The following is a 25,811-nucleotide window of genomic DNA, read 5'->3' as shown; positions in this document are numbered from 1 at the left end:
CTGGATTCCTGGGAAAATATTAGTCTTTGAAAAGTATATTTTGCTGATAGCATAGTTTTAATTACTTAACCACTTCATTAAATGTAAGTCAACTTCTCTTTACCAAACCTTAAGGTGTCTTTTCATTGTAATGTGAATGAAAAGGGGAAAAATTATTCTAGCTTTAGAAATTTCCTTTTAAAGCACACTTTTTAAAATTTCTTTTTAAAACCTCCCCTAGAGTTGAAAGCATTGGCCATGCTCTGGAAATGAACCCACCTCCTTTCAGTTAAGGGATACTTGAGCCTTTATTCTTTTGCTCAGAAAAGGCATCCTAATTAAAGGGCCAATAAATTAAATACACCCAAGAAGGCAAAAAGATCCAACAGAAAAGCACCCACAGGCTGCCTAGAGAAAAACAGAAGGTTCATTTCAAGTGTTTATGTGAGGCACCATCAAGTTAGAACAAACTCCAGAGGCACAGCTTTTTTTGACAAATGTGAACAGCTCCTACCTTCATTTCAATGACAGTCTGGAGAGCCTTCGTCTTGGCTGGCTCCGGCTGAAGTTGGCTTCTTCGGTGCAATTCCTGGGGAGGAACACGATAGAAATAAGCCTGACGGTTCATCCTTCCGTTACACCATGACCTTTACACAGGTACCACAGAGCCCACTGGGTGCAGGTTTGCTGTGCACAGACATAAACAAGCCACAGGTGCCTCTTCCCCCACCCTCCTTAGCATCACTCCTGCCTGGAGCCTGCGTTCCAGTGAAAAGCTCCTGGCACATGCGCTATTTCTGAAACTTCCATCAATAATTAATGTCAACTGTGACAAAGCCAGCAAGTAATCATAGTCCAAATACTGTTCAACACTGGGGCTGTTGCCCAGCCATCAAATCATAATTTACTAAATTACATTACTCTGTGCTCCCAATACAAACACAGCATGGAAACGGAGGAAAGAAAATGACTAACGTGGTTACAAATCCACTGCACGCATGGCATTCTGCTACTGAGATAGGTTTGAAATGAGCAATTTAAAACCTCAGTACAACTGTGTTACTTTTTGGAGTGAACTGATGTGATGAAACCCTGTGAATATCTTGCTTCCTAATTTACAGTTTCAGTCCTTGTTCAAAATCACATCTGTGTGTGATATGTTTATGAACTCACGATGCCAAGAAATTAAAATTGGCATTAATATCAACAATGTTAGAGAGGATACAAAAATGGTTAAAGCCAGATGCAGACCCAAGAACTTCTGGAATATGACAAATACAACTTTAGATAAAAAGCAAACAACATAATTACAATTTTAACCTTGAAGGCTCACTTTTTTTATGCCTCTTCTCCAAAGAACGGTTTTGTCAAGACTTTGAAAGTTGCCTTGGCAGAAGAAGAGATAAAGATAAGATTTGTTCATGTAACAACTTGGATGGAACTTGAGGGTGTTATGCTGAGCAAAGTAAGTCAGGCAGAGAAGGACAGATACCATATGTTTGCATGTATAGGTGGATTAGGAGGAACTTAACGGAGAACCGTGAGGGGAGAAGAAGGAAGAAAATAGTTGGGGAGAGGGAGGGAGGCAAACCATGAGAGACTCTTGAATGCTGAGAACAAACTGAGGGCTGATAGGGGTGGGGGAGAGGCGAAGGCGGGTGATGGGCATGGAGAAGGGCACTTGTTGAGATGAGCACTGGGTGTTAAATGGGAACCAACTTAACAATAAACTATTTAAGGGAAAAAAGATAAGATTTGTTCAGTTTATGCTTTGATTTTCTTAGTAATAATTATCAATAGTTTTATGAAAGTAGGCAATGAGAGGAGTTAACAACAGTGCTCACATATGTTCATGCTGCTGATAAAAGTCACCTATGGAGTAATTTCATAAGACTTATTTGCTTCCAGAAAAATCATCTAAATTCAAAATGAAGTAGATCTAGGCCTTCACATTCCACTGGGCCACAGACATTAAAAACAAAAATCAAGCAAGCAAAAAACTACCTCAGGCTTTAGAGAGGAGAACCAACATGATTTCTAGCTTTTTCCAAGGAAAGGTATTGAAATTAACTCTCATTTCACCACTACCATCTACTATCATCACCATGTCATAAAGACAAAACATATTAATGTAAATATTGCCAGAAAAACAGAATCAAACAGTAAAAGATAATCCTTCCCAGGATAATAAAATATATCCCATTACATTGTTCTTATTTGCCAGTGGTCCAAAAAGACTTGGTCATGGACCATGGCACATGTCTAGGGACCAGCACTGGAGCATCACCACTACAGCTCTGGAATATAGCATATTTTCTTCCCAAAGTCATTACTGGCACAAACAGCAACCTTGTGCAAAACTACTTCTCAACTTCTAATTTGAGAAGAATTTGAATTAGTGCTTCCTAATTATTCAAAGTAGTCTCACATTAAGACATTCTTTTCCCTAACATATCCTTGGATGACACAGAGTCAAATATTACCAAACCTATCTTATGAATAGAGACAGAAAGAGATCCTGTGTTTTTTTGGAGACTCTGGTCTAAAATACCCCAGCAACACTGGTCATTTTTAGGCTGCATGGTAATGGCAGAGATTTCCAAAGGAATGACCTTAAAAGCAGCTTCCCTTCTGCATCTCCCTCTTCCCTCTCTGCCCCTCCTCCCCTCCCCTGTCTCTCTCTCTCAAAAAAAAAAAATAAATAAAAACATTTAAAAATATTAAATAAATAAAAATAAAAGGGGCCCCTGGGTAACTCAGTCAGTTGAGCAGCCAACTTCAGCTCAGGTTATGATCTCACAGTTTGTGGGTTTGAGCCCTGCATCAGGCTCTGTGCTGACAGCTCAGAGCCTGCTTTGGAGTCTGTATCTCCCTCTCCCCGCCCCCTCAAAAATAAATTTTAAAAAATAAAATATTATATTATATATATTATTTTAAAAAGCTGCTTTCCTTTATTGAACATCTATAATGTCCCTAGCGCTACTTCTCTCTTTCAAACCTCAACGTTATGCTATGAAGAATCTAACCTCTGTGTGGTGAGTCCAGTGGGCTCCTGGTAAACATTTAACAACCAGCACCCACCATGGCCAACTTCAAAGTACCTAAGTGGTATCACTGAGTGCAATGTTGGGAAGAGAGACACAATAGCACTCCACTGTGTAGTATTTCTACCATATGGACAAACTAAATGTAATAACCACAAGAACATAGATTACAGTAAAATGGAACAAAAAAACGAAAATTATGAGTTTTAATACAATGTCTTTTTGTAATTATTTTTAATGTTTGGATATTTGTGTTTTGAGAGAGAGAGAGAGAGTGAGCGCATGAGCAGGGAAGGGGCAGAGAGAGGGAGACATAGAATCTGAAGCAGATTCCAGGCTCTGAGCTGTGAGCACAGAGGCCAATGCAGTGCTCAAACCATGAACCATGATATCATGGCCTGAGTTGAAGTCAGACACTTAACCGACTGAGCCACCCAGGCATCCCTTAATACAATGTCTTAATGGTCAGTTTATATATTTAATTTGTAACATCAGCTGTTAGAACAGGTTTCCAATTTTAACTTTTGTGGAACAGTACAATCCAGTTCCAGCAATGGGTTTCACTGGGTGAAACACATAAGGAATTCAACCTCCCAAGACAGCTACTTAGCCCTCAATTTTACTTCCAAGATTGTTGGAGTACACTGGACCAAAAGAATTTCATAGATGAAAAAATGAACAGTAAGTCACCTGTCAGAGGTGCTCCATTGTAAGCAGAAGAAATATACTTCACATGTCACCAATGCTGATACCATATGGCATCAAAAGCATCTTAATGAAAAAAGCTGAGAAATGAATTTATGGTAATTTCATACCATAGCCAAACCAAATTCCAGAAAAAAAAAATCATACAAAATTTTGAGGAGAAAGGTTAAGCTTTCATAAAACAAGCAAAAATAATGAAGAAGCAACTAAGTAACACATAGAAAATAAAAACCATAGGGTAAAGGCATGTGCTGTTATAATTTCTGCTAAGCACAAAAACATTTTTAAGGGTAAACATGCAATAACAAAGCTAAACTTGTAGCAATAGTTTGCAAAAATGGAGAGTTTTCTTTGCTATAATTATACAAGTTTCATTATAATGTAAACCAGCTCAAAATCCAGATTGGGCCCTTATGCTCTGTGTCACTCCCTAAAATGTAAAATAAAATACAATCTCCAGTTGCCTGAAAATTGCAATTTTCCTATCTTAACTACACTGTATTTCAGTCAATCCTGACTTCAGGTTTCTAAGGATCACCTTAATTCCTAAGGTATCAGGTAAGTGAAGACTATAATCTACATGTAGAGATCATGCACTGTCTGAAAGTTTCATCTCAGATACTTCATCCATCTCTAAGATTTAGGATCCTTAAAAGGTTCACTCTGATTGTGGCAGAGTAGCAACTGCCCACCTAAGAAGATTTGTGCTCCTCCTCATAAAGTAGACTTGCTAGGAAGCACCACCACCACTGCCCCTGTATCAAGATGGCACCAAATGACTTATTTCTGGCCAGTGGGACATGAGCAGAGCTTAGGAACTCAACTTCCATAAAAACCTTTTACCCTGTCCTCAATTCTCCCTCTTTTCTTGTCTGCTGGTTAGAAGTACTCTAAGAACCAAAAAGATGGTAGAACCCCAAGATACAAGAAGTCTGGGTTCCTGAAATGCCATATAAAAAGGCCACTGAAGACCTATATGAGATGGTGATATGTGTGAAAAATAAACCTCTGTTAAGTTAGCCTCTGTGCTTTCAGGCTTTCTCTGCAAAGATTCCAGCCCGTCTCTGCCTTAACTAATGCAATGGCTACAAGGAAAAATAATACCTAATTAGCCCTTTGTTGTTTGTTGCTATTGAATCACAAAAGTTATTTTAATGTGTGAGTGCTTACCAAATTTGTCTAAGTTGACAGTAAGATGTGTTGGTTGCTGTGTGTTTCAACTATGCCTAACTGTCTGAAAGATCCACCCATTATGGAATAATCTTAACTAAAGAATTTCCCTAGAAGCATCTGATGTAGATATGACGGAATACAAGAGTTAACTTACTCTGGTAGTTTTTAAAGGGTAGTATTACATCAAGTACAGTGGACTTATACCTTTTCTGGGTCACTGATCTCTATAAGAATTAGATGGAAAGTATGGATTCTCTTTAAAAATGGGTACAAAAGCACATACAAACAAAATGGTGTGCATCATCTCAGCTGGGTCACAGGACCTGGCCCAGTACCTGGGAGTTCATCTCTGAACCAGACTATAGGCTAAAAAACACTGAGAAGAAAGAGCATTGTACGGGGAGTTGAGAGTCACGAGCCCACAGTCACAGCCTGAGACCTTGGGCACAACTCTTCCCTACTCTGAGCTACTGAAGGAGAAGTTCTATCTGGGTTTCTGAGAACACCAGATTTTTAATAGGCAGCTGACTCTGAAATGCTGGTCTCTAGCTGGAATTTCTAGTCACACTAATTCTCAGTTTTAAAAACAATAAAAATAAGAGAAAATTGGCAGCATTAAAACCTTTAATGTGACACTGATATCCAGGTTATATATTTTCCTGTAATTTCATTACTCAGGTGGCCCTAGCTGGTCTAAAACTGCCACGTGCTCCAGGTGACCAAGAAAGAAGTATACCAAGAACTCAGAATTTGAAACATGAAATCTCAAGTAGTTCATTAGGATAACATTTCTTGGCAGTTAATGAGAATCTAGAATCTAGTGAGTTAATGTGGATGGACACTAGCTTCCAAGAGGAGCCTGGCACAATAATGTTTGCACACACCATCTACTTTCTTCAGCAGGAAAAAAAAAAAAAAAAACCCACATCAAAACTTGACTTTCTATCCACTATTTTTATCTGACCTCTCCCCCTTACTGTCCTGGTAATCATAAACCACCCCAAATTTAGTGGTGTCAGACTACCACCATTTGATTATGTTCATGAATTCTAGATCATGAATTTATAAAGGATAGACTAGGGAAGGCTTTTTTCTAAAACATGATGTCAGGGGCTAGAAGAGCTGGGACTGGTGGATCCAATTCCAAGATGGCTTCTTCACTCATATATCTGGATATTGGCTGGCAGAAGACTTGAAAGCTGGGTTTAGCTAGATCTATCACTTATATATGGTGACGCCTATATATGGCATCTCCATGTGACTTGTACTTCCTCCCAGCATGGCAGCATCAGGGTATCAACCCTTACATTTAGGTCTAAAGATTCCAAGAACAAATATTCTAGCAAATAAGCCAAAGACTGCATGGCCTTTATTACCTAACCTTGGAAGTCCCACACCTCTGCCATGCTCTGTTGGTTGAAGCAGTTATGAGCCTGCTCAGATTCTAGGGAAAAGTGCCAGACTCTCAGGCCATATTTTTAAATTACCAATCTTGAAAACAAAACCAGTTGAAGAAAAGGACAGTGAAGTAACACTAAAAACTCAAACACCAATTCACATCAGTCTTAACATATGCCAGATTTATATATTCAAATAATAATTTGATGCAGGGCATATAGGAAATACAGCAGTGAGCCAAGCAGATATCTCAGCCCTTATGGGTTTTTAATTTCAAATTCCAATAAGAGAGAGGCATAATAATTTTAAAAGAAGACCAAGCCGGATTGTTGTAAGTGCTTTAAAGTAAAATAAGTCAGAAAGATGGAAGAGGACACACTGTGAGGGGACCAACTGCAATTTTAAATAGGGTGATCAGAAAAGCTTCATGTAAAGGTGACATTTGAGCAAAAATCTACAGAAAGTGGGAGAACCAGTCGTACAAATGTTCCAAGCAGAGAGAATAGCAAACATTTAAGTGCGTGGCTAGTGCTGGATAAGGGATAGGAAAAGTAGTAGGTCAGAGATGTGCAGGGGTGCAGGATGATGAGAAGTTGGGTTCTACATCTGGAATCATTGTCTGGACACTAGTTTTGCTCTGAGAAAAATGGGGAGCCACTGGAAGGTTCTGAACAAAGACAAACCATGATATAAAGCGTACCCTTAAAAAATTACTCTGGACTGTGATATAATTTGGGGTTGAGGAGAGCGGTAAAGGCAGAACCATAAGGACTAGTAAATAAGGAACTAGAAAACCCTAGCAGGGGATGATAGAGCCTGGGACCAGGGTGACAGAGCGGAGGCAGAGAGGGAACTGAGTTTGGATATGTTTTGAAGGCGAAGTTGACTTGACTTCCTGACAGATTGCCTGGCAGACTCTAGAAAGAGAAAAGTAAAGGATGGCTTCATGATTTGCAGTCTGGAAAACAGAAAGAATTTAGGTAGAATACCAAGACAGGGAAGACTGGGGAGGAGAAGTGAGAGTTATGGGAACCAAGAGTTCGGTTTTGCATGTTTTACATTTCTGATGCTATGAGACATTCAAGTGGAGATGCTGAGTGGGCAGATGGACAGATGAGTTGGATATGAGGGGAGAAGTAACTACAAATAAAAAACTNTCTCTCCTAGAAATAAATATAAATAAATAAATAAATAAATAAATAAATAAATAAATAAATAAAACATTAAAAAAAAAACAACTGGGATCAGCCAGTAGATAGTACCTAAAGCTAAGAGCCTAGATGAGATCACCTGGGGAAATGCACATAGAAAGAAGAGAAGAAAGAAGAATGAACCTAGGGGTGACCCAACATTAAGGGTTCTGAGAAGTAAGGAGGAAGCAGCTTATGAAATAGAGGAGGAATAGCCAGTGAGGTAGGAAGAGAACCAGGAGTATACCATCCCAGAAATCAAGTGAAGAAATGAGTCCAAGATGCAGGAATGATTACATTATCAACTGCTTTTGAGAAGTTAATGGGATGAGGCCAGACGATGAACCACAGGACTTAACAGCACTCAGGCCATTAGTGACTGGAGCAGTTTTGGTGGACAATGTGAGTAAAATGTGACTGGAATGTGCTGTGGAAGAATGGAAGGAGGAAAAGAGTCTCAGGCTACTCTATTTGCATAGGGTACTATTTAACTCGTCATTTCCTTCATCAAAACTTTGATTTAGACATATATACCCCTGTTCATAGAAGCATTATTACAACAGCCAAAATGTGGAAGCAACTGAATGGCCTATCAACAGATGATGGATAAACAAAATGTGGTACATAATTACAATGGAATATTACTCAGCCTTAAAAAGGGACAAGATTCTAACACATACTACAATATGGATGAACCCTGAGGGTATTATGTTTAGTGAAACACAGCAGTCACAAAAAGACAAAGATCTAACTTACATGAGGTATCTAGAGTAGCCAAACTTATATAAACAGAAAGTAGAATGCTGACTGCCAGGGACTGAAGGTAGGGAAATGCAGAGCTGTTATTTAATGGGTACAGAGCAAGATGAAGAAGTTCTAGAGAGCTTTGTGCAGTGGCAGTATCATAGCCAATGAGGTTTATCCAAGGCATGATTACTGCTAATTGAAAAAGTTCTAGAGATTGCTTGCACAATGATGTGAACATACTTAACACTACTGAACTGTATGCTTAAAAGTGGTTAAGATGGTAAAGTTTATGTTCTGTGTATTTAACCATGATTTAAAAATTGTTCAAACCATAAACATAACAGAACTTGTTAGAGTCCCACAGCTCCATTCTTCCGGAGAGAAACCATTATCTAAAAATTGGTATTTTTCTCATGCATGTTTTTGTGCTTTTAGGACATATGTATGTCCTTGTAAATAGTATAAATTTAACAACAGAGTGCATTCTTTTTTAACTTACATAATTGCCAGCTGTCCACCTTGCACAAAGCTTTTGCATTTTACTTTTTACCTCAAGAATACTTATGTTTTCAGAATTTATCTGTGTAAATAAGTGTTTACCATTCTTTTTATTCACTACAATGTTGCAATAAACACAGTACATGAAAAAAAACCAAATCTGTTTTAGGTATCTTTATATTTTTAACTACATAACAGTTCTTTTCTTTCTGAAACATTAATCTTCTGCTTGGATAATCCTCTACCTTTTTTGTTCTCTTTTTGTCTACAGGGATCAGTAAACCACAGCCCACAGGCCAAATCCAGCCCATCATCCGTTTTGGTAAATAAAGTTTTATTGAGACACTGTTATATCCATTAAATTACACGTTGTCTATCATTTTCATGCGACAGTGACAGAGTTCAGTAGTTGTAGCAGAAACCATATGACCTTGCAAAGCTGGAAATATTTACTATCTAGCCGTTTACAGGGGAGAAAAAAAAAAAAGTCTGTCAATCCCGGTCCAGGATATCTTCAATACTTATCCTAGCCATCTCAGAAAAAATAATTCTTCATGTGATATTTTCAAATAGGTCTACAAATTCTTTGACATTCCCTTTATAGGGTGAAGCCTAAATATCTTCCCCGTGAATCTGGACTGACCTTAGTAACCCAGTGTATCGAACAGGATATGGTAGAAGTGACATTTGTGACTTGTGAGGCTTGGTTATAAAAGACATTGCAGCCTCCTTCTTGCTTACATTTTTGGATCACCTGTTCTGGGAGAATTCAGCTGCCACATCATGAAGATACCTCAAGGTACCCCATGGAGAGGTCCATGCACTATGAAACTGAAGCCTCCCACAAACAACCATGTGAATCAGCCATAGCAGAAGTGGATCATCCACCCCAATGAAGCCATCCGAGGCCTCAGCCCTGCCCAACAGCTTGACTGCAACCTCATGAGAAACTCTGGGCCAGAACCATCTAGCTAAGCAACTCCCACATTCCTGACCCACAGAATCTGAGATAATACATATTCATTGTTTCATGCAATAAGTATTTGTTACAAAGCCATAGATTACAGATATGTCACAGAAAGGCCGTTAGTTGACCCTTCAGACTAGTCTACATCCTGCATCCTCATACACAATCTCATAGCACTGTGTACCTTTCCTTTATATCACTGGAGATGGCTGTGAATTTACACTAACTTATAAAATTAGTGGATTCATGTTTGAGTACACCATTGGGTGGTAAACTCTATGAGCACAGGGACTCCATATGTCCATTATATTCCCAGTAACTAACATAGTTCCTGCAAAGAGTAAATGCTCAATAAATATTAACTGACTGAATGAAACAGTACAAATGACATCACACTTATATGCCTGGAAGTTCTATAATACCTATGGACCAAAAGGAATCTGATGTGAAGGATGGTAATAGCTAATAGTTACTTATATATTACTATGTGCTAAGCACCCTTCTGAGCACTTTATAAATATTAACTTGTTTAATCATTACAATAACTTCCTTAGGCAGATACAATTATTATCATCATATTTCATTCACTCAAAGACATGGAAGCATTGAGAAGTTGGTAACCTGCACAGTCTACCGAACTGCACTGCTGGAACTTGTCTGGGCAGTCTGGTTCCAAGGCCTCTGCTCCTAACCACTGTGCTATACTGCCCATGTTTTACCACATGGCTTTGATTTGATATGTGAAGCTCACACCTATATCTCCACTGGCTTCTTTCATTTTAGTCACCTCCCTATTTCTCCTTTGATTCCATCTTCCATTTTTCACTCCTTTCTTTTATTTTTTTTATTTTTGTTTATTTTTTTTTCTTGAGGACTTGAGAATTTAAAGAGATTTATCTCAACAGCAGTTGTATGGTACTGATATCCCATATTAGATATTAAAACTTAAATGGTAAACATGGTTAGGCGTCATGCAGAAATAGAGAGAAAAATAAGTACTTTCAAATATTAACATCCTTCTCAATCTTTGACAGATAAAGCATTTTAAAAATTAACCTAAAAGATTTAAATGATATAATAATATAATTAGTAAGATTAAATTAGTAAGATTAAATTGATAGACAACTACAGTGAACTTTGGATCCTACAGATCTCCATTGCAAGATTCCATATTATTTAAACAGACTGAGTATGTNAACACAAAAAAAAAAAAAAAAAAAAAAACACCTTACCCAGATTCCAAAGACAGAAGTGATAAAGGTCACATTCTTTACATTCTTTGTCCATACACAATAAAACAAATTAATAACAAAAGTTAAAAATGAAGCCTCAGTATTTGAATGATTATTTCATTTCTTATTTTGAGAGAGAGGGTATGCACATGCAGGGGAGGAAGAGAGAGAGGGGGAGACAGAGAATCCCAAGCAGGGTTCATGCTGTCAGCGCAAAGTCCAACACAGGGCTCAATCCCACCAACAGTAAGACCTTGACCTGAACCAAAACAAAGAGTTGGACACTTAACTAACTGAGCCACTTAGGTGCCTCAAAACCTTACTATTTGTAAGGTAAAGCTCAGAAAGTCTTAAAATTCATCCTGTACAGTTAAACAGATCCAGTCTTCTCTACCTATCAGGTATGTGATGTTGGGCAAGTTCCTGAATTTTCTATATTCCTCAGGATGGTAAAGTTGATATGAGATACGCATATGAAGTACTCACCTGGGCTGGCGCACATTACATTATCAATTACTGAAACTTATCCTTATTATTGTTATTGCTCCTGAATGATTATTAATAATTCCTGAAAGTACATCAGACAATGCAGCCTGGGAAAATGCATTCCCTGCCCACTTGTTCTATAGTCTGATATTTGGCTACCATTAAGGCATTGCCACTAGGTCTGCCTGAATAATTCAAGAAATACTTGCTGAAGGCCCACTATGTACCCGGAAAAACACACACAGAATCCTTGCCTTTATGAAGCTTACATTCTACTGCAGGCATTCTCAATGGAGGTGAAATCATGCCTACAGGGCTCAAGGTACAGTGAGTGTCCCAGTGTTGGGGTGGAGGAAGTGATGAATACAGTCATAGGAGATGAGACCGAAGGGGTAAGGGACAGGGAAGAGACAGACTGTGTAAGGCCATGTAGGCCCTCATTTAAATCCTGGTCTTACACAGAAGCCTTCAAATTCTAGAGAGATAGAAAACAGTTTCCATGAAAATGCACAAATATAGTATTAACTTATTGTTAAGTTATTTTTTTCAGTCTTCACAAATAATAGACATTTGGGAATCTAAGATCATACACCATGAATCCTTAAACACATACATTTCCCTTAGTTTGTTTTAACACATAACCTACTCCTTTTCCTAAACATGCATTAAAGACTGTTTGACAGATTTATCATGGCCTTCGGATGCTATGATCTTGGGAATCACAGAAATTAATATAATAAGATGCCAAGACCCAAATATTTGGCCAGTGGGAGTAACAATAAAGTTTACTTATTTAATTCAATAATCACTGAGAACCTAATACATGCTACACAATGCAGAGATAATAAAGATAAATGAAGTATCATGCCAGGTCTCAAAAAACTGGATTTTCTGGTGGAAGAAGGAGTGTACAGCTAGAATACAAGACTGCAATAATAACAGCAGCCACCACTTATAGAATGCTTACCATATGCCAAGCCCCATACTTCCCATCTAGCCCTTGATTGGATCTGCATAGCATCCTTATAGGTAGGAGTTACCACCCCCATGGGAACGCTGCAAACACTCAGACTCAAGAGAGGTAAGTAGCATTCCTAAGATTACAGCACTAGTAAGACTTGAGAGTATAACCACACTGTCTGACACCTAAACTCACACCCTTAATTACCAACATAACACTTGGTTTATACTGCTATTTGTGGTTCCTTCATGCTCTACAGACATCTAAGATTTTAACAGGTAAGCAAAACTGACTTCTGGTTTGTTTCTCAGTTCCCTGGTAGGACCCCACCAGTTCTGAACAATATGTTATAGGGGAGAATGAGAGGCAATCATCCAGGCCTGATGAGGGAAGGAGGACTGTGAAAAGCTTCACTGAGGAGAACATGTGGGTGGTCCAAAGTCTTTCTTTCTTAAGCAGTCATTATTCTGTCCACTATGACTTATACTGTACAATGCTAAGTGCTGTCAACAGCATCCTGCCCATTCACCCCAGCATACACACCTGATCTCATCTGCTCTTTGAAGCTAAGCAAGCTTGGGCCTGGTCTGCACTTGAATAGAAGAACACCTAGAAAATTGGATACTGTAGGCTTTTAATGTGGAGCCAAGAACCACAGAGGATTATTCACAGGCCTTGAAAACTAATGTAGTTTGCCCAGATGGATTTTGAAACTGCAATGGTCTAGTGATTCCATTTTACCTTTCATTTCTCCCATCTGACCTGGAACGTCTATAACTATTATCACTGCCTGTCCCATCATTGTCTGTTGGGAGCAGATAAATTGTTTCTTTAGTATCATACATCCACTGGTGGCAAGGAATTGTGCCTCAGGGGTTAGACTTAACAGATTACACCCAGTGCTTCTTCATCCATACATAATTTAGATTATTGAGATTACGGACTTTTGAACTAATGAGATTCAGATGAGATACAGGTCTTTGGGATAAGAGCTTTGTAGACCTTGGGATGGGAGAATGCATTTTTTATTTGGGAGGGATGTGCATCTTTGGGGGCCAGGTTAGACTGTAGCCAGCAGAATAATGCCTCTTACAAAAGACATCCACTCCTATTTTCTGTGAATATGTTACACTACATGGCAAAAGCAACTTTGGAGATGTAATTAGGGTTATAGATATTAAAATAGGGAAATTATCCTGGATAATTTGGGTGGATACAATTTAATCACTTGAGCCTTTTCAAAGCTCAGAAGTTCTTGTGACCAGAGGCAGGAGAGAGATGCAGCAGATGGGGAAGCCAGAGAGATCCTAAGTATGAGAAGGATTCAATATGCCATTGTTGGTTCTGAGATGTAAGGGGCATGTGCAAGGACCAGAGGATGTCTCTAGGGAATAAGGATGGTCCTCCGTTGATAGTCAACAAAGAAATGGAAACTTTGATCTTACAAATAGAAGGAACTAAATTTGGCCAACAACCTGAATAAGCCTAGAAGCAGACTGACCTCAAGAGCCTCTAGAAAGGAGCTGAGTCCTAACAACAGCTTTGTTTTGGCCTCATGAGACTCAAAGCAAAGGATCCAACTAACCCGTGCTGTACCAGGACTGCTGATCTGTGAGTTAATAAATTTGTGTTGTTTTAAGCTGTAAATGTGTGGTAATTTGTTATGGCAACAATAGAAATCTAATATAAGGTAGTTCATCTTTCACTAACTTCTGAACTCCCGTTAGACACCTCTCCCTACACTGAGGTGGCATACATGCCCTTGAAGCCTATATATACAGATCTTCATTCTATTCAACCTAGGACTAAAGAACAAATCACAGTTTTCTGCATGATGAAAGCTTCTTGGTTCAAAGTCCTTCTTACTAAAGAGTCCTATTCTATCCACTGTTTATTATAAGGCATGGCATCAGGTGCTCTGAGCAGTACCCAGGCCACTTACCTTAGTCTACTCCTATGTCTTACTCTGCTACTCACATTCCTGAGAAGCAGAACCTCAGACAGGGACTTTGATGCAAATAATTTAATAAGGGAGAGCTCTCCGGGGAACCCATATGAGAAGAAAATAAATCATACAGAGAAAAGAAGGAAGTTAAGCAAGGATGTTGTTGTATAGAAAGTTTAGCCTGAGCCTGAGCCTGCAGGGAGCTCCAGGGACTAAACTGTGACAGAATCTGTCCCACTGGAAGCAAGGAGGCTGGCCGTCATATCCCTGCTTTAGGAAATCACTGCCTATGCACTGCCTGGGCACTTCCAGGAAGGAGGAAATTTGGCAACTCTAGTCACCCAAAGGCACACCTCCCAATAAAGGTCACAAACGTGAGTTGCTGGCGGCAGTACGCACAGTCACTGGAAGATAGATACGCCTGCCCAGTTGCCCAGAGGGGCCACCCAACCATCATTCCATGTTCCTTGATCTTTACACATTTTTCCTCATGCCCCTTTCTCTCTGGAGTACTTGGAAACGGCGTGGGAGAGTGAGGGCCTGGCTGCTTCACACCTCCAGCCAGAGGGCCCATTTTAGAGATGCCAGCAGGGGGTGGCATATGAATCAACAGTGTGTTCCCTGCACACCCCCACAGTCCAGATGGCTGCACATCAGAGGAGCAGAGGGTGGCTCCTACGCAGACAACTTCCCTGGCTAAAGACACACGCCACACTTTAGACCATGAAGGAACAGACTCTGGTAGTCATGGTGACATTTTCACCCAAAAAAAAAAAAAAAAAAAAAAGGCATGGTCTTTCTTTTGCTGCAAATTTTCATTTCAAAGACCCATCTGTAGTAAAACCTTATAGTGTAAAATACTGAAAGCTCATAGAATTGGAAACCCCCCAAAGGAAAAGCTTGGAGTGCCATCTTATGAAAGATGTGCCATCTTATGAAAGACCACTTCTTGCTCACAACGTGAATTTCTTCCTTTCCCTGATGTGGGTCACTGAGCTGAAGCTTGAACAATTTCAGATCGGGGCAGCCATATCCAAAAAGCAATTCTGAGAGTTGGGAAGTTCTCTCCTTCCATATATTAAGTCAAAATCTGCTCCCTCTAACTTTCCTCCATTTGGTCTGGTTCTTCACTACACAGAATTGAATAATAACACTCACACTGGCCATTCACAGAGGCTTTGTCATGTCCCAAGCATTATGTTAAGTATTTGACATGAAGTATCTCATCTAACCCCCCACACTTGGGAGGCAAGCACTAACCTCATCCCCACTTATCAGGAGAAGACTTAAGCCTCAGAGTAGATAATGAAGCATCCCAAGACCACACCACTAAGAAGCAAAGCTGAGATATGGATCCTTAGCTGTCATTCTCCAAAATCTCAGCCAAGCTTTTGACATGCAGCCTTCACAGAACAAATCCACCTCTTTTTCATAAGATGGCACTCCAAGTATTAGAAGCCTCTTTCTCCTATCTGAAATATTTCTAGCTCCTTGAGTCATTCTCAATAGAACATAAGAGCCAAAATAAGAACCATCTTGGTGGCCCTTCTCTGAAAAAGTTACAGGTTCTAATCTCTTTTCTAAAATGTGGTGCCAAGACTGGCCATTCTACATGCAGCCTGACAATGGCGTCCACCCTTACGCATCTTAGTAAGCAGCTAAAAAATGGGGCAGCCGTTTTGGCAGCTGCAAGCTAACACTCTCCTGCATCAAACGAAGATGCTCCTGAACCAGAAATGGTGTGATCATAAATGTGGGGGAGAAAGAAGAGGTCTCACATGAATGAGCTGAGACCAATTCCCCAGAGAATTGCCTTATACATAGGTGGTCCTTGCAAACATCTGGCGTTAAGGCAACATAGATGGAGCCTTTTAAACCATCACCCATTCACTGAATTGGATGTTTAAGGTTTCAAATGGCGAACAAAACCTGTTGTTGCTTTTTGCAAAACAATCCTAAACCTGCTCAAAATCCTTACCATCTAATCTTTGCAGCAGATTCTGTGCATCCCTGGAATGTTCTTATGAATTTTCCCTTATTATTTTACTAAAATTAGTGGAAAACTGAAGCAAAAGAACAGACATAAGTGACAACAAGCACAAGTCAAAGGACTAAGACAGGTAGCACCATGCATTTTGCAGCTCAAAATGGCTCATCTTTACCATGAATCTGACACTTTAGCCAGGCAACTCCCTTTCAAATATGATGCTGAGTAATAAAACTATTAATGCTGTCAGAAAGAGATCCCTAAAGATTGTGTCTAAAAATGAAAAATCGGATTTTAGAATTCTTTTCAAATCTCTGAGATCAATGGTCCCTTCCTCTTATAAAATATGTAAGTATAATCTGATTTGCAGATAGCTTCTGGCTTTACTGCATATCAGCTGTGAAACATAGGACAAGGTTAGAGGACAAGGCTAGACCTCTCTATGCCTCATGGTCTCATGCATAAATAGGAACAATAACTGCACCCACCCCATTTGTTATGAGGATGCAAAATGGGTTAATAGGTATAAAGCCAGTATGCAATGGTGCCTAGAGAGTACCTGGAACATAGTTCAATTAATGTTGGATATTTAACATTTATTTAATAGTGTGACTCAAGTTAAAAGCTAATATCCTCCTAACTATCTGGAGTTCAGAGGGCATTAAGATAAGCCAATGCAGGAAGGGCAAGGAGATGGAAAAGGGTCATGCACCCTTGGAGGGGGCAAGAATGGTCACAAAAAGAAGATATCCCTAGTATAGCAGATGGTCCCTTTGTAAAAATGTAATAAGAGAGAGGTAGTCTAGGCAAAAGGGCAATGATCGATCCCATGTGGAGTTCAGGCACAGGCAGAACTGGTCAATGGGAGGCCTTGGCAGAGACCTGATAGGGCAAGCAGGCAGCAGGGAGAAACCCTGACAAGTTCTAGTCCTCAGGAGGTCCAGGGGAAAAAATACCCAGGTCCCATTCTAGGAGCAGGAGGGATGGGATCCCAATCCAGATACTAGATATGCAGGAGCTACATTACAAACTGTCTATGGGCAGGCTCTCTGAGTCAGCGTCTAGCCCCCCCAGTGCCCAGAACACCCTCCAGCACATGACTAAAACAAGAGCATCTACCATCCATTGCCAAGTGTTTTCTCTATGCCTGAGCCAGTTTAGGTCCTCTTCATAGCCTCTCTCATACAACCTCCAGCCACAGCTCCCTGCAAAAGCCCAGCATGGTGACATAAATAGCCTAAATGCTCAGATGAGGAAGGGATGATGGACAGACAGTTGGCAACATGGTCTCAAAACTAAGGCAAAAGCCATTTCTTAGGGGGGAAAAAGCACCAATCTCATTCTCTACCATATCTCACTTTCCTCCATCCACAACCCCCCCCCCAACACAGTCCCTATACTGCCCCTATTATTCTATCCCCTTCATTCATTACAGTATCTCAAAAGCCTGGTTCAAATTCCATCTACTGGAAAAGGCTACACACACACACACACACACACACACACACACACACACACACACACCTATTCATTCTTCCCTCTTGCCCTACACTTTGCTTTTATTTCATTAGAATGCTGACAATAGTAGCCAACATTGTAGAGTAGTCTCAGGTACTGTGCTAAACCTGTACGTGTTCTATGTCCTTCAATCTTCACAAGTATTTCCATTTTGCAGGCCAGAAAACTGAGGAACCAAATGGCATAAGAGAATACAGTTGTGATTCAATCCCTAGCCTGTGCTCTTACTCATTAGTATCCAGCTCTTTCCAATATTCTTCATGCATGTACATGTGTATGTCTTCCACAGAAGGGCATGGAGGGTGGAATAGAATGTGGCATCTCAAAAAATCTCTAACATAACTCCACAGTGTGTGCCCACTGTTGCCACTCACTACCATCTGCTAAATCTAGTTGGCTTACTTAAATTCTATCCATGTTTGAAATGAAGCTAATATTTGTAACAGGGCCTGGCACATGGTAAGATGAAATAATATGCATAAACAAACAACAAAATGACTCCATGAGAGATGCTATACATAATCGCACTTATATTCTCAATGTTGTTCCAGGGGAGAGTTAAAGCAACATTTATCCTTATACTAATACTCTGTGGGTGCATTTTTATCCCCATTTAACAACTAAAAAACTCAGGATCAGGGAATTCATGAAACTTTACTCAAATCATGGGGCTGGTAAGCAGCTGCGACCATTTGAATACAGGCCTTCCGGAATGCAGACACCATACTTTTCTATTATATGGAGATCAGCTTGGGACAGGAATCTCTTCAGGGTGGACTTGATACTGCATTACCTGAATCAAATGAATTTCCTTCAGTGAAAGGGACAATGAGGTCTTAACTTGGGATGGAACTGAGCCTGAAGAAAGTGACCTACAGGCCACAGCAATGGCTCAGTGGGGGAGTTGGGAGAGCTTTGGAAACTGGGATACAGGCAGATCCTAAACCTAGACTACAAGAAACACACTCATTGGACACTGGGTGTCAGACAGTTTCCCATATTCTCTCCACTCATCAGTACAGCCAATGCCAGCAGCTAACTCCCAACAGAAGGGGCCCAAGGAGCAGGCACATCCATTGAGCAGCCTCTGCATGTAAAACTATCTCATTTTTATTCATCTTTGTGCATATGTATTTAATTACTTTAAAAATTGTTATATAACCTATAAAACTGATATATGATAGTTGGCAGTCTATATTAATAATGTTAGGGAAGAAAATTTATTAATATAGAAAAATGTTCCCAATAAATTAAATGAATAGAGTTGTTTACAAAACAGTGCATATGTTTGTGAATCTACACTTTCAAACTTGCCTAAGATTTTATACATAATTATCTTCACTTTTTTAAATTTTTATTTAAATTTTAGTTAACGTACAGTGTAGTATTGGTTTCAGGAATAGAATTCAGTGATTCATCACTTACCTACAACACCCAGTGCTCATCACAACAACTGCCTTCTTTAATACCCATCAGCCATCTAGCCCCTCCCCCACTCACCTCCCTCCATCAAACTTTAGTTTGTTCTCTATCATTAAGAGTCTCCTGTGGTTTGTTTCCCTCTCTTCTTCTCTCACCCCCTTCCCATATGTTCATCTTTTTTTTTCTCAAATTCCACATATGAATGCAATCACATAGTATGTGTCTTTCTCTGATTGACTTATTTTGCTTAACATAATTCATTCTAGCTCCATCCATGTCATTGCATATGGCAAGATTTCATTCTTTTTGATGACTGAGTAATATTTCATTGTATACAGATAACACATCTTCTTTATCCATTCATCAAACCTTGGGCTCTCTCCAAGGTTTGGCTATTATTGATAATGCTGCTATAAATAGCAGGGTACATGTACCCCTTCAAATCTGTATCCTTGTATCTTTTGGGTAGATACCTAGTAGTGCCACTTCTGGACCCTAAGGTAGTTCTATTTTTAGTTTTTTGAGAAACCTCCATACTGTTCTCCAGAGTGGCTGCACCAGTTGCATTCTCACCAACAGTGCAAGTGAGCTCCCTTTCTTCACATCCTTACCAACACCTATTGTTTGTTGTGTTGTTAATTTTAGCCATTCTGAAAGGTGTGAAGTGGTATCTCATCGTGGTTTTCATTTGTATTTCCCTGATGACGAGTGATGTTGAGCATCTTTTAATGTGTCTGTAAGCCACTTGAATGTTTCTTTGAAAAAGTTTCTATTCATGTTTTCTGCCCATTTCTTAACTGGGTTGTTTGTTTTTTGGGTGTTGAGTTTGATAATTTCTTTATATATTTTGGATGCTAACCCTTCGGTTATGTTGTTTGCAAATACCTTCTCCTATTCCATAGGTTGCCTTTTAGTTTTGTTGGTTGTTTCCTTTGCTGTGCAGAAGCTTTTTAACTTGATGACATCCCAATAATTCATGTTTGCTTTAGTTTCCCTTGCCTCCAGCAATGTGTCTAGTAAGAAGTTGGTATGACCAAGGTCAAAGAAGTTGTTGTGTACTCCTTTAGCATTTTTGATGGTTTTCTATCTCACATTTAGGTCTTTCATCCATTTGTAATTTATTTTTGTGTATGGTGTAAAAAAAAATGGTCCAGTTTCATTCTTCTGCATGTTGCCGTCCAGTTTTCCCAACACCATTTGTTGAAGATATTCCATTGGATATTCTTTTCTGCTTTACTGAAGATTAGTTGACCATATAGTTGTGGGTCCATTTCTGGATTTTCTATTCTGTTCCATTGATCTATGTGGCTTCTTGTGCCAGTACCATACTGTCTTGGTGAGTGCAGCTTTGTAATATAGCTTGAAATCTGGAATTATGATACCACCAGTTTTGTTTTCCTTTTTCAGAAATGCTTTGGCTAGTCGAGGTCTTTTGTGGTTCCATATAGGTTTTAGGATAGTTTGTCCTAGCTCTGCAAAAAATGCTGTGGTACTTTGATAGGGATTTTGTTAAATGTGTAGATTGTTGTGAGTAGTGCAGATATTTTAACAATGTTTGTTCTTCTAATCCATGAGGATAGAATTCTTTTCCATTTCTTTGTGTCCTCTTCAATCTCTTTCCTAAGTATTCTTATGTTATCAACAGAACAGATCTTTTACCTCTTTAGTTAGGTTTACTCCTTGGTATCTTGTTTTTGGTATAATTGCAAATGGAATCAATCCCTTGATTGCTTTTTCTGCTGCTTTGTTACTGGTGTACAGAAATGCAACAGATTTCTGCACAATGATTTTATAGACCTGTGAGTTTGATGAATTCATATATTAGTTCTAGCAATTTTTTGGTGGATTCTTTCAGATTTTCTACATAGAGTATCATGTCATCTGCAAATACGAAAGTTTCACTTCTTCTCTGCCAATGTGGATGCCTTTTATTTCTTTTTGTTGCCAGATTTTTGAGGCTAGACCTCCAGTACTATGTTAAGTAGTACTGGTGAGAATGGACATCTTTGTCTTGTTCATGACCATAGGGGAACGTCTCTGTTTTTCCCAATTAAGGATACCATTAGCTGTGGGTCTTTCATATATGGCCTTTATGATGTTGAGGTATGTTCCATTTATCCCTACTTTGCTGGGGGCTTTTTATCAAGCATGGATGCTGTAATGGGGCACAGCCATGGGTGGCTCAGTCAGTTAAGTGTCCAACTTCGGCTCAGGTCATAGTCTCACCATTTGTGGGTCTGAGCCCCACACGGTGCACTGTGTTGATAGCTCAGAGCCTGTAGCCTGCTTCGGATTCTGTGTGTCCCTCTCTCTCTCTGCCCTTCCCCCACTCACGCTCTGCCTCTCTCTCTCTCTCTCTCAAAATAAATAAATATAATAATTTTTTTGAAAAAAAGAATGGAGGGGCGCCTGGGTGGCTTAGTCGGTTAAGCATCCGACTTTTGCTTGGGTCATGATCTCGCAGTTCGTGGGTTCAAGCCCCGCGTTGGGCTCTGTGCTGACTGCCAGCTCAGACCCTGGAGCCTATTTCAGAGCCTGTGTCTCCCTCTCTCTCTGACCCTCCCCTGCTCACGCTGTCTCTCTCTCTCTCTCCTAGAAATAAAAATATTTAAAAAAATAAAAAAAGAATGGATGCTTTACTTGTCAAATGCTTTTTCTGCATCTATTGACAAAGTCATATGGTTCTTATCCTTTTATTCTTTTTAATGCTTTTTCATTGGGGGAGAGGGGAAGGGACAGGGACAGACAGAGAGGGAGAGAGAGAATCCCAAGCAGGCTCCATGCTATCAAAGCACTAGGCCCAACACAGGGCTCTGTCTCATGAACCAAGAAATCATGACCTGAGCCAAAATCAAGAGTCAGATGCTTAACTGACTGAGCAACCCAGGTACCCCTATCCTTTCTTTTATTAATGTGGTATATCACTTAATTGATTTGCAAATATGGAACCAATGCTATAGCTCAGGAATAAATACAACTTGATCATGGCAAATAATTCTTCTAATATCCTGTTGAATTCTTTTTGCTAGTATTTTGAGAATTATTGCATCCCTGTTCATCAAGGATATTGGCCTGTAATTCTCCTTGTTAGTGGGGCCTTTTCTGGTTTTGGAATCAAGGTAATGCTGGCCTCAAAGAAGTTTAGAAGTTTTCCTTCTATTGCTATTTTTTGGTACAGTTTCAGAAGGATAGGTTATTAACTCTTCTTTAAATATCTGGTATAATTACCCTGGGAATCCATCTGGCCCAGAACTTGTGTTTGCTGTGAGATTTTTTATTACTGATTCAATTTCTTTGCTGATTGTGGGTCTATCAAATTTTCTATTTCTCCTTGTTTAAATGTTGGTAGTCTGTAAGTTCTAGGAATGTGTCCATTTCTTTCAGATTGCCCAGTTTGTTGGCATATAATTTTTTGTAAGTATTCTAATTGTTTGTATTTCTGTGTTGTTGGCTGTGATCTCTCCTCTTTCATTCCTGATTTTTTATTTGGGTCCTTTCTCTTTTATTTTTGATAAGTCTGGCTAAGAGTTATCAATTTTATTCTTTCAAAGAATCAGCTCTTAGTTCCACTGATCTGTTCTACTGAGTTTTTTCTGTTTCCGTCATTTATTTCTGCTCTAATCTTTATTATTTCCCTTCTTCTGCTGGCTTTAAGCTTATTTGCTGTTCATTTAGGTTTAAGGTTAGGTTGTGTAATTGAGACTTTTCTTGCTTCTTGAGGTAGACCCTTATTGCAATATCCTTCTCTCTTAGAACTGCCTTTGCTGCATCTCAAAGGTTTTGGACTGTCATGTTTTCACTTTCACTTGCCTCCATGTATTTTTTCCTTCTTCTTTAATTTCCTGTTAACCCATTCATTCTTTAGCAGGGTATTCTTTTGTTTGTTTTCTTTTCTTTCATAGTTTATTATCAAGTTGGTTTCCATATAACACCCAGTGCTCATTCCCACAAGTGCCCTCCTCCATGCTCATCACCCCCCTTCCCATCTCCCCCACCTCCATCAGCCCTCAGTTTGTTCTCTGTATTCAACAGTCTCTCATGATTTGCCTCCCTCCCTCTCTCCAACTATTTTTTCCCCTTCTCCTCCTCCATCGTCCTCTGTGAAGTTTCTACTGTTCCATTTATAAGTGAAAAGATATGGTATCTGTCCTTCTCTGCCTGACTTATTTCGCTCAGCATTAACACCCTCTAGTTCCATCCATGTTGCTACAAATAGGCAGATTTCATTCTTCCTCATTTCCATGTAGTATTCCATTGTATAGATAAACCACATCTTCTTGATCCATTCATCAGTGGATGGACACTTAGGCTCTTTCCATGATTTGGCTATTGTTGAAAGTGCTAGCAGAATATTCTTCAGCCTCCATGTATTTGAGGGCTTTCAAAATTTTTTCTTGTGGTTGACTTCAAGTTTCATAGCATTGTGGTCTGGAAATACGCTATACATACTCATCTTTAAACTGCCAAATGTATGAGCTCATTTTAATTGCACTATTATCAATTGTAGCTTAGAAAACTGAGGCTCAGAGATGTTAAGTCACTCACCCAGAGTCCCAGAACCTTGTGATAACACAGTCAGAATTTGAATCTAGGAGCCAAAACCCAGAGGCCAAACTTAGGGCTCAGAGGGACAACATGAGCAATGTCATGACAATAAAATAGCTAAGTTAAGACAATTCCACACCTATGGTCTTATTTGATCTTCATGTTTTCTTGTGAATTAGGGAGGGCTACCACCTTCGTCCCCATTATGTAGATGAATAAACTGAGTCCAGGAGTTTAATTACCTTGGGAAGATCACCCGACAAGGTAGCCGTCAGGTCTGCTCAAATTATTAATTGCCTAATATCTACATCTTCTACATGGCTAATAAGATTCCTAAGGTACGTGAAGCATCTGTCATGGTCACAATATTCTAGCACACAGCAAGTACCCAGTAAACAATAGGCATCCAATAAAGATCTTTTTGAAGAATGAAAGAATGAAGTTCAGAAAATAGCATATAGTAAAAAAAATGGTGCCTATCCTCCCCCAACCCCAAGAAAAGTTATATCTGATTAGAACCAACAAATATTACCTCATATGGGGAAACTGTCCTTGTAGATGTAATTAAGTTAAAGATCCTGAGATGAGATCATCCTGGATTACCTGGCTGGGCCCTAAATCCAATGAAAAGTGTCCTTATAAGAAAAGACAGAGGGAAATTTGAGACAGAGAGAAGAGAGGAAGACACAGACACACAGTGGAGAAGGCAATATAAAGATGCAGGCAAAGACTGGGGGGAGTGTGACCACAAGCCAAGTAACAACGGAAGTCACCGAAAGCTGGAAGAAGCAAGAAACAATTTCTCCCCTAAGACCTCTGGAGGGAGCATGGTTCTGCTGACACCATGATTTCAGACTTCTGCCCTCCAGAACGGTCAGAAAATAAATTTATGTCATTTTAAACCACACAGTTTGTGGCAATTTGTTACAGCAGCTGTAGAAAACTAATATACAGTACTACTAACAGCAATGCAAGTGTAATACACTTTACTGTTTACAGCACCTTCACAGACATTACTTCACCTGGTCTTCACAAAAACCACAGGAAAATGCAAGCTTGTTTACCCATGTCTGAGATCAGTGCAATGAACAACAAGCAGTTGGAATTACCTTAGCATAGGGGAAAGGTAGGAAATCAGTGAAGGTAAAAGGGTGACCAATTATCACAAGCCTTAAATGCCAGACTGAGTTGCTCAAGCTTAGTTTCAGGAATTGAAAGATCAAAACTATGCTCAGTGAAGATGAATCAGTCAGCAATCTGGAGCCTGAGGAGTTCAAATAAGGCAGACCATCAGGAGCTATTTCAATAAGCAACAAAATGGGGGCCTATAGGGATGGAGACTGTGAGTGTGGAGAGGAGAGGGACGAACAGGCCACATAAACATATCCATAAAAATAACAACAGCTGCTGTTTACTGAACCCGTACTCTAAGTCAGACCCCATGCCAACTGCTGAAAGACATTACTGTATTTCTAATACTCAAAAGGTAACGGGCATCACTCTCATTTTAAAAGAGAATCTGGAGATTAAGGAGCTTGCCTGAGGTTACCCAGCTTGGAGCAGAGAAGGGAGACCTTGAACTACACCTGAATTGGGCACCCACATGTCCCACTACAAGTTGTGGCTACACAGACGATAGTTGGTAAGCAGTTTGAGGAGGCAGAGGTTACAAAAATGCTGATCATAAGAGCCACCAACAAAACTAGTGGGTGGTTTCTCTTTTTTTTTTTCCAAATAATGCTTAGAAAAAAAATTACTTTACCTGTAATCCCACTATGAGAGATAATTACTATCAACAATCTGGCATAAACATGCTTTCTATATATTTTTTATATGAATGTGTATACGTAGGTGTGTGTGTGTGTGTGTGTGTGTGTGTACATGCAGGTGTGTATGTGTTCTCTTTATTAAAACAGGACAATACTATATATGCTGTGGCGAAGCCTGCTATAACACTTAACATAAAATCTGAATAACACAGTCTTATAAAAACTTGACCAGCAGGGTAATGATG

General features: G+C 39.5%; 1 protein-coding gene and 1 pseudogene across 1 annotated transcript in view; one reads left to right on the top strand and one right to left on the bottom strand.

The window, feature by feature from the left end:
• ERC2 (ELKS/RAB6-interacting/CAST family member 2) overlaps positions 1 to 25,811 on the bottom strand; it is an 885,144-nt gene that overhangs the window by 646,808 nt on the left and 212,525 nt on the right. The window contains exon 3 of the mRNA XM_077776719.1: positions 494 to 568. Coding sequence (XP_077632845.1) covers positions 494 to 568 — 75 coding nt within the window. The remainder of the gene's footprint in view (positions 1 to 493; positions 569 to 25,811) is intronic.
• Positions 8,372 to 8,495, top strand: LOC144242026 (U4 spliceosomal RNA; annotated as a pseudogene).

This window comes from Crocuta crocuta, unplaced genomic scaffold (assembly GCF_008692635.1).
Source record: "Crocuta crocuta isolate KB4526 unplaced genomic scaffold, BGI_CrCroc_1.0 scaffold87, whole genome shotgun sequence".
NCBI lineage: Eukaryota > Metazoa > Chordata > Mammalia > Carnivora > Hyaenidae > Crocuta > Crocuta crocuta.
The sequence above is the reverse complement of the archived record's forward strand: the minus strand, read 5'-3'. Positions and strand labels throughout refer to the sequence as shown.